Here is a 9747-nt window from a genome sequence, read left to right on the forward strand (position 1 = left end):
CCTCTCTGTAACTGGATTCCAGGAGTTCGGCTCAGTGTTTAGCTGTGGGTGTCTATTTCAGCTTCCATCAGCTACTGGATAAAGGTTCCAGGATAGCTTATAAGGTAGTTGTCAATCTCATTATCAGGGAAGGTCATTTAAGGAAGCTTCTACACTATTGTTTAGATTGATAGTTGGGTTCATCCTGGGCATTTCCCCAGTGCAGATTTCTTCTTAAATCTATAATGGTTCCCACTATTATGGTATCTCTTTTCTTGTTCTCCTCTATTCTCTCCCTGTCTCAATCATCCTGTTCCTTCATGCTCACCTCTCCCCTCTCCCCCCACCCCCGCCTCTCTTTCTCCCGACTCTCTCTCCCCTCCCTCCCCCCTGCCTCTTTTACATGGCTGGAGAGCTCAATTTCTGATTTCTCTTTTACTTCTCTGGCACTGCTGGCACCTTCCCTTTGCATTTTACCAAAGCTTTGAAAGACAGAAATTGAACCAGCAGAGAATGACCTGGAAATGGCACTAAAATTTCCAAATATGACTTCAGTTTCAGCTGAAAATAGTTCTAGAGCGTTTGATTTATGGAGAAATGCCTTCTGTTCATGACAGTTTTAAGGGTGGCCAGGTACTTGGGAGATTTCCAATGCATCGCCTCTAGGGAGTTGGCACTCCCTCTGCTGGCTGCAGAGCAGTACTGCATAAACTAGACTGAGGAGCTGTGCTCTGGAATTGGCGACAGCAGGGTTGAGCCACACTAAGCCAACAGTCAAGGCTGCCTCACAGCCGACGATTGATACATGCTGAGAAAGTGGCTTGTACAAGGTCCCTGTAGCTGGAACAGGTCTAGAAGGGGAAAATAGTAGAAACTGTAGTTTTAAGCAACCTCTTTAACTAGCATGCAAATGCCTATTTTTTTCAGGTAAAAAGAATTATGAGTAAATCTTAAATCGTAGCATCAAGAGCTCTCAGAATTTAGAATCACAGTGACATGCCTGGGAAGCTGCTAATACACTAGCCAGTTAGCACTGCCTAATGCACTAAATACTTGGCAAATGCCTAAGAACTGAGTTTTGCGTTTCTACATTACATGAAGCAAAAGTAGAAAAAGTACATAACCTACACACATGTTCGTTGGAGATTAGCTGAAGTTTTACTGAATAACTTAATGTATTTTTTAAATCCACAACCTTAGGCAGGCTATGGGTGGGTGGGTGGGGGGGTGGCTAGAAAGCTTGGAAATAAATCCACGTTTACTCTTAAAAAAAAAATAAAAAATAAAAAAGATCCCAGTAGCTCATGGTGAGAAAGGACAGTTTCTTCAGTAATGTTGTTGGAACCACTGGATATCCACATGCAAAAGAGGAAATATTTTCAATCTGATGAGGTGTTAATATGCAAAACATATAAAGGAACTCAACTCAGTTGAAACAAAATAGTGGGTAACTGGGGAGCTAGGGTGGTAATGCACCCAGTAAGGTCAACACTTGAACTCAGGCCGCTAAAGCAGAAGGATCACTGTAAGAGCCCATCTCAAACATAAAATGCAATCCATGCACAGATGAACCCATAGAAGCTGGATAAAGTGCAGTGAGCCCAGCTTGAGGTTGAAGGCTCTTGCTGCAAGCCTCAGGATATGAATGCGGTCTCCAGAGCCCACAGGGTGGGAGGAGTGGACTGACTCCTGGAAGTTATCTTCCGATTTGTTCGCATGTGCATAGCATGCTCAAGGACATGAACACTGAACACATAAGCCAGTGTTTTCAACAAAGGCTCATAGAGCTAGAAACACAGCTGGGTGGCAGAGAGTCTGCCTCCAAGAAAAGGGGAACAAAGTGCCTAAACAGACATCTCTAAAAGTGCAGACAGACGGAGGAATGGATGTTCACTATCACTAGTCCATCATCCAGGAAATGCAAATTAAAAACACCGTGAGGTGAGGTGTCATCTCACTGCCTCTTAGAATAGCTTGCACCGAGGGACGATGGTGGCACACACCTTTAATCCCAGCACTCGGGAGACAGAGGCAGGTGGATCTCTGAGTTCAGGGCTTGGTCTACAGAGGGAGTTTCAGGACAGCAGGGATACACAGAGAAACCCTGTCTCAGGAAAAAAAAAATATCTGGCACCAAAAAGATGAAAGGTAGATCTAAGAACTGAAGAGAAGTTCTTCACACTGCTGCACACTGCTGATGAGACATGAATTGTGCAGCCATCAGGGAGAGTGAAGTCCCTCAAAACACTAAGCTTCTCTGGGGCCCTGCCTGCATCCCTACTCCTCAGTAGCAGGCAAAGGACATGAAACCAAGACTCAAATAGCCGTCTGCACTCCCGTGTTCTTCACGGCACCGTTCACAGGAGCAAAGAAGGGATCAGCCTACGTGCTACCAACACATAGACAGAGATGGGGTAGACGCACATTGGAATACTGCCCAGCCACAGAAAGAATGGAGTGCTGTCATTTGCAATGCACGCATTGAAGAATGTGGTAGACACAAAAAGTGGAATAAGCCAAGCTCATACAATTATAACATCATCTCATCTGTAAGTGGTAGTAAAACTGTTGACTCCTACAAGCAGAAAGGAGGGTGGAGGGTACCAGAGGTTACTGATCAAAGGATGCAATCTTTCCAAAAACTCAAGAATTAGCTACGGACTTGAAAATTGCCAACCACAGTTTTAAAGTCTCCTCACCTAAAAATTGTGACGTAAAATATGCTTGTTAGCTTGAGTTAGTCATTGCCACAATGTGTACATATTTCAAAATATCATTTTGTACATAATTTATATATATATGTATATGTATACATATATATATTGTATTTTTTAACTAAATAAACAAACTATAAGTGGTCATATAGAAATACTCTTGCAGCTTTTATTTTATTTCCTCTGGGACATAATGTCATGTAGTCCAGGCTAGCCTCATTAGACTCATAGCTGACGATGACCTTGAACTCCTGATCCTCCTGCCTTCCTCATAGAAGAGCCCCGCTGGGCCCAACCTTAATTCTTTCTCTTGATTCCTTTTTTTTTTTTTAACCTCCCCCAATACCTGTAATAAGCAAATGCCAGAGTTTTACCCAGACCATTCCTGTCTGCGTTCTAGGCAAAATACTGGAGCACTAATGCCCACGAGATCGAAGGCACCGTCTTCGACCGCAGCGGGAAGGCGGTGCACCGGCTGTTTGGGAAATGGCACGAGAGCATCTACTGTGGTGGCGCCTCCTCCTCCACGTGTGTCTGGAGAGCGAGTGAGTGTCCACAAGACCCCGAGCATGGGACACAGAGTGTGTGGGTCAGAGCAGGGAGCTGGGAGGGGCGAGTGCTGCTCTGTGTCTCTAGCTGCCACCTGCTTGTTAGCGGGTTAGCGATACTGGCCCACCTCTCAAGTCCTTGTCATGTTTACAGTAGCACCTCAGTTTGGCTGCTAGGTTTCATTCTGGGTTCTCGGGGCCTCAGAAAGGAGCCACCGACAATCCACCACCGACAATCCAAGGGTGGCCTGTTAGACATGGGACTGTGACAGACCCTGTTGGAATGACAGTGAAATGTGAGAAATAATTCTTGGAGACATGTATATGTGGATATGTCACCAACAAGTGTTCCAACCGTCTGGGAGTTTCCCTAGTCTGGGTTGGATCTCCTTGGTCTACACCTGATTTTTAGCTGAGACCAAAGTGAGGGCAAATAAGAACCCAATGTTCTACCCATGGGATGTGAGATTTTAGGGGCTGAGACTTGGTGAAAAGAAAGACGAGGAGGGCACTCGGGAGGCAGAGCCAGGTGGATCTCTGTGAGTTCGAGGCCAGCCTGGTCTACAGAGTGAGTTCCAGGACAGGCTCAAAAGCTACACAGAGAAACCCTGTCTCCATAAACAACAAAAAGAAAGGCGCGGAGGGAAGACGATTAACATGTACTGACAGCCCTGGGGGAGTTCCAAACTGTTGCAACTGGGAGTTTGGCATCTGCAGGGTCATGGGTCTTCTGCAGTGGGAGCCGGCTAGTTAAGAAGAGGTCTAGTGGTTTATTTATTTGATCTGGCTTTTATACCTTTATTTTTGTGTGAGTGTGTGAGTGTGTGCGTGTATGTGTGAGTGTATGTGTGTGAGAGTGTGTATGAGCATGTGTGTGTAGTGAGTATGTGTGTGACAGTGTATGTGTGTGTGTGTGTGGTAGTGTGTGGTGTGTGTGGATATGTTTGAATGTTTGTAAGTGTGTGTGTGTATATGAGTGTGTATAGTGTACGTGTGAGTGTATGTGTGTGTGTGAGAGTGTGTATGAGTATACGTGTATAGTGTGTGTGTGTGAATGTGTGTAGTGGTGAGTGTGTAGTGTGTGTGAATGTGTATGAGTGTTTGTAAGTGTGTGTGTATATGAGTGTGTGAGTATATGTGTGTGTGAGTGTGTGTATGTGTGTGTGTGTGTGTTAGTGTGTGTGGGGGGCTATGGTATGGTATAAGTGCAAGGACTTGCATGCCACAGCAGGAATGTGGAAGCCAGGGGACCACTTTGTGGAGTCAGTTCTCTCTACCGTGTAGGGTCTGAACTCAGCTCATCAGCCTTGAGTGGCATCTCACCGGCCCCTGGTGTGTATATTTGAATAACAAATTCTGTGAGAACTCAGACAGTACAGATACTCCACGGCACTGAATAAATTCACTAAAGGACCAAGGCAAAGAGACCATATCCCTTCGATGGAAAACTCAGACAGGAAAATCTGTAGAGAAATGCTCAGTAGCTACTTATTAGCCAGAATATTCTAATAGAAATGGAACAGTTTGAGATAAAACATTGGTCTGGGATGAAAAAAAGTGAAGGAATTAAACTGACATAAATGAATTGTAGATGAGAGCGGGTGGTTTGTTTCTCTTTCAGATCCCATGCCAAAAGGCTATGAGCAGTATTACGGCTTCACACAGTTTGCATTAGAGTTAAATGAAATGGATCCAATGTCAAGGTCTTTATTACCACCCACCGACACTCGGTTTAGACCAGATCAAAGGTAGGGACTTTTTCAAAGTTCTTTCTCTCCAAAGATATTCAAAACAATCTACAAATGTGGTATTCACAACTGCCTGGCTACCGGAGCCCGAGGTGGGTGCTGTCATCAGGTGCACAGGGACAAAGGGGGGTTGAAACATCTGTCTCAGAGGGGCCAGAGCCTGCACTTCCAGCCTTGTGCGAAGCGTCTTCCACACATCTGTAGGCCTCATTTCTATTGAAACACCAGAAAGGAGCAAGGGCTGTTTTGAAGAATTTCACTGCGTGTGGTAACAAGGGATTTACTGTTTGCTTGGAATAATGAAAGACGCATGTCTCCTGACCCTTCAAGGTGAAATGGTTTTAGTGCACTGGGATCTAACTTCTGATTCTGGGCTTGCTATTGTGAGGGCTATGGGGAGGCTTTTCCTCTTCCCCAGCCTCGGTTTCCTGCTCTGTAAGACAGAGAGAATAACCTCCCCTGAGCCTTTTGTAATTGAGACTCAAAATCTAAAATGCCACGTGAAAGGAAAGATTTCTATATGTGATTAACTTTTTTTTAAAGCTTAAATACAAGTGCATAAACAAATTCAAAGATAAATGGTCAACATAAGCCTGTATCTTCAATCTTACTGTGTGGGTTTGCTCTAGAAATCAGTAAAACGTCACTTGGGAGGGAGAAAATGGGTCTGGGGAATGAACAGTTCATGGGTAAGAGGCCCAGATAGTCATTAAACATGGAGAGAAATTAAGTTTCCATCATAATATTTTTAAATGCTAAATTTTTAAAACCAGGTGAAAATAGTATCCTTACCTTAGATGGGCAAAAATAAAAATAAATATAAATAAATAAATAAAAACCTATCTGTGGCTGGTGACATGCTATAATATAAATATATAATATAAAAAGGGATTATAAATTGCTTCAATTCCTTATAAAGTAGTTTGAAAATGTATCCATTGCAGACTTGCTCTTTGTTCCAACACTCCTAATTCTAGAAGTTTCTTGTACAGATATACTTTCTTATGTGTAAATGGTGGTTGTCCAGTCACTCACTACAAAATTAAATGTAACACTAAAAATACCCAATGTCTACATGTAGAGCATGTTTGAAATAAGGTACGCCCTCAAAATGGAATACTATGCAGCTATTAAAAATGAAGATGTCTAGGCATGACTGTGAAAAGTTCTCTAAGATGTGTTGTAAAGTAAAGCAACACAGTTTTGCCACTATTTATGCTCTTAAAGTGGAGGATGGAATAAGAATATGTATTTATATTTGAAAAATATGTACCCAAGAAAACAAACTGTGGGGTTGCTTGCTGTGGGAGAGTGAGGGAAGTAGAAGACTGGCTCAGGTTTCTCTGGATAAAGTTTTTGAACCCTGCAAATACCACCTGTTCACAGAAGGTTACCTTCTGCCCAGAATACTGCAATTACCAGTTGAAGAAGGGACAGGGTGTAGGGGATTTTGAATATCCACCCTTGGGCATAGAAGTGGTTGGTTGTTATTTCTTCAGTGAATGTTCCTGTCCTTTTTCCCCTCAATGCCCAGGCTTCTAGAAGAAGGGAACATAGAGGAAGCCGAGGTACAGAAGCAGAGGATTGAGCAGCTGCAGAGGGAGAGGCGGCGGGTCTTAGAGGAAAACAACTTGGAGCACCAGCCCCGGTTTTTCAGGTTTGTGGGTGGAGTGGGGTGGAAGCTGACAGGTCCTGCCAGCGTTTCTGATGCTGGTCGACAGCAGACAAATAGTGTCTGCCTGGCCATCACTGTCCTGAGACAGCATCGGTGCCTTCCTCGTTGCCTCCCTTTGCTTCTCCCCCTTGGCTCAGGACTGCCTCCACCGAGAGTTTCTCAGTCAGTCACCATAGCAGAAGAGATGGGCATTGTCAGAGCTGGTCCTTACACCAGGCCATCTTCTTACACCAGTAACTGAGGCTGGTTGCTGGCATGATTAGATTTTACATGATGACAGGCTAGTTGGTGACCACCCTACCGTAGAATTCGAAGTACCTATGCCTAGAACCAACAGTTCCAATATGTTTGTGCTTGGGCTTGAAAGGTGGTCTGATTGATTGTTACTTTTAAAAATAGCTGTCTGAAGCTGAGTGACTTGTAGTCATACTTGCAATCCCAGCACGAGGGAGGCTGAGACGGGAAGATTGGTAAGAGTGTGAGGCTAGCCCTGGCTATAGTGCAAAACCCTGTCTGTCAGTAGACAGATAGATAGATGGTTTGTTGAGAGGGTCCTGTTTACCATGTACTTAAATGTTTACACTTAAAAGGCAATAGTAGCCTTTTACCCTCTCCCTATCATTTTAACTGAGAAGAAACAGAGCCCCATAGAATAAAGGGGTTGAAGAAGGACCAGGTAGAATCTTCCAGATGGGGCCGTGCTTTTCCTGACAGCCTGGCCAATACTCTGTGTGCTTTGGGGATATGCAGAGAATGCACACTCCTGGTGGGTCTACATCTGACCTATAGCCAGTGGTTCACTGATGTTTGGGGTTGGTGTTATGAATACCGTGAAAGGGTGACCTTGGCAGGGCCCCATGGTGAGTGAGAGACAAATGCGCTATCAGGCAGAACTTACATGGGAATGTTTTATTGGGGAAGGGAGTATGGAAGGGAGAAAGAAAGGGGAGAGAGAAGAGAAAGAAAAGAGACAGACAGAGATCTGTCTGCCAGGTGTGCCTGGACTACAACAGTAGGTCTGCCTGGCTTTGTTTATCAGTATGGGCAACAGGAACTGTAACGTGTATGGGTTTTTCCGCCTGCCGCCTCCCGGTCTTGTCCCGCCGCCATGCCGCCAGCCCCAAATAATACACTGAGACTCTGTATTTGATACAATGCTGTTGGCCCAGTTACTTGTTTCTTATCGGCTAGCTCTGCCTTAATTATTAACCCATTTCTGCTGATCTATGTATTTCTCTTACCGGGGAGCCGGCGGCATACTGCTTTCTCCAGACTCTCCATCTTGACTCCTCCTTCCTACTTCCTATTTCCTCCTTGTCTCCTAGTCCCTCCTATCTTCCTTTCCTATTGGCCAACAGTGCTTTATTATTAACCAGTATGAGAAACATATACAGAATGACATCTCCCATCAAGGAACAGTTTCCAAAAGACTAGAGGGACTAATCCTAGCAGCAAAGACCGGTAATCGATGATGCTGACTTGGCAGGCAGTAAGGCATAAGTGATTACTTAACCAGATGTTCATCATGAAAGTAACCATAGATAATATTTAAAGAAATGGGTAGGGCTGTGTTCTAATAAAACAGTATTTCAAAGATATGCAAGGCTAGGCCTGTGGCTTTGTGGTAGAATAGTTCGATAGCATTCATGAGGTTTTAGACCTGATCCCTAGTGTTCTAAAATATGCAGGCACTGGAGGCTGAACTGGGCCCTTGGATTGTAGTTTGCTGACTTACCAAGGAGCAATGAAGACAGACATCACACATCTTACTGTGTGAATGGAAAATGATCTTCTGTATAGAATGTGGTGTCTAAGTTCCAAGAGATAGAGCACTGCCCAGTGATGTGCAAGGGAGAGACGGCAGTGTGCATGGACATGTGCATGAGCTTTCTCTGGCAGATTAAAGCTGCCAACACTGCCTCGGGAGCAAATGTCAGGCTGTGAGGTAGGACTAACCAAAAATGGTAGGCCCTGTATCCTCTCATGCCCGTTGAATTTCCATCTACGGAGCAGGGTACCTTTTCCCAGAGGAGTAAACCAAAGTTCTCGCTCCAAACTGTTGTGGTATCTGGTTTCAGTTCCTTTTTGTTTTGTTCTATTTGGCTTTATGCTCACTTAGATTTATTTTGGTCAGCCTAGATGATTGTGTAGTGTTTAGTTATTCCCAGTGTGGTGGCTATTAGCCCAGGCATGTTTGATGTACAGCACACAGAGAGAGGACAGATGGACAGACAGACAGACACACACACACACACACACAGAGAGAGAGAGAGGGGGGGGGTTCTCTCAGAAGCACCACCTTCCCAGCCTCCAGGTTTAAGAACTTAATGTCAGAAGTAAAAATGCCTGCCTGCCTGCTTGCCAACACCACTCTAATTACCAAACAGCAGGAAGAGTGGATGTGTCTGAATGATGGTGGGTTAGCAGGGGAAGGAGGGGAAGAGAGGATGTGATGGCAGAGTCTACAAGAAACTGTCTCATCTCTCACAGGAAATCCAGCGACGACTCTTGGGTGAGCAACGGGACCTATCTGGAACTGAGGAAAGAACTTGGCTTTTCCAAACTGGACCATCCCATCTTGTGGTGAAAAAGTCAAGAAGAAGGTTATGTCAGGGTACTCCCACCACGTTTGTTCCAGAAGCAGCAGACACCTGTATCTGTACCTTTAAAAGATAGTATCTAGAAGGACCACTTGTGCTTAGCTTAGCATTGTAAGTACTGAAGTACATACTTTCTTCAGTAAGTTTCTTTACAATTTCAAATACTATCATGATTGTTTATATGAATGTAGAACACCTCAGTAATCCTTTTTTTATATAAACTATTTAATAAAAATGGAAGAATGAATGTTAATGTGTGGGTTTGGAAAAAAAAACAAAAAGAAGCTTTAACACTAATTTTCCAAAGTTGAGGGGGAAAAGCAAATTTATGCCTTATAAAATCACACTGGAGAAAAAGAACAATCTCCCAGGTGCATTGAGAAATAAGAACACCCAGTGTTGCTCACCCGTACACCAGCTGTCCAGGTCTAGTTGGTAGCTGGGATATCTTTTTTGCCTCAGACAGCTCTTGAATTGCTCGTA

The 9747-nt window shown here is 44.2% G+C and overlaps 1 protein-coding gene across 4 annotated transcripts in view; it reads left to right on the forward strand.

Moving 5' to 3' along the window:
* Window positions 1-9511, forward strand: part of Osbpl3 (oxysterol binding protein like 3) — a 160028-nt gene extending 150517 nt beyond the window's left edge. For all 4 annotated transcript variants that reach the window (XM_051202784.1, XM_051202783.1, XM_051202785.1 and 1 more), the window contains 4 exons: window positions 3094-3238; window positions 4863-4989; window positions 6524-6646; window positions 9155-9511. In XM_051202784.1, the coding sequence (XP_051058741.1) occupies window positions 3094-3238; window positions 4863-4989; window positions 6524-6646; window positions 9155-9251 (492 nt within the window). In that variant the 3' untranslated portion in view covers window positions 9252-9511. The remainder of the gene's footprint in view (window positions 1-3093; window positions 3239-4862; window positions 4990-6523; window positions 6647-9154) is intronic.
* The last annotated feature ends 236 nt before the right edge of the window (window positions 9512-9747 follow it).

The sequence above is a fragment of the Phodopus roborovskii genome, unplaced genomic scaffold (genome assembly GCF_943737965.1).
Source record: "Phodopus roborovskii unplaced genomic scaffold, PHOROB, whole genome shotgun sequence".
NCBI classification, from domain to species: domain Eukaryota; kingdom Metazoa; phylum Chordata; class Mammalia; order Rodentia; family Cricetidae; genus Phodopus; species Phodopus roborovskii.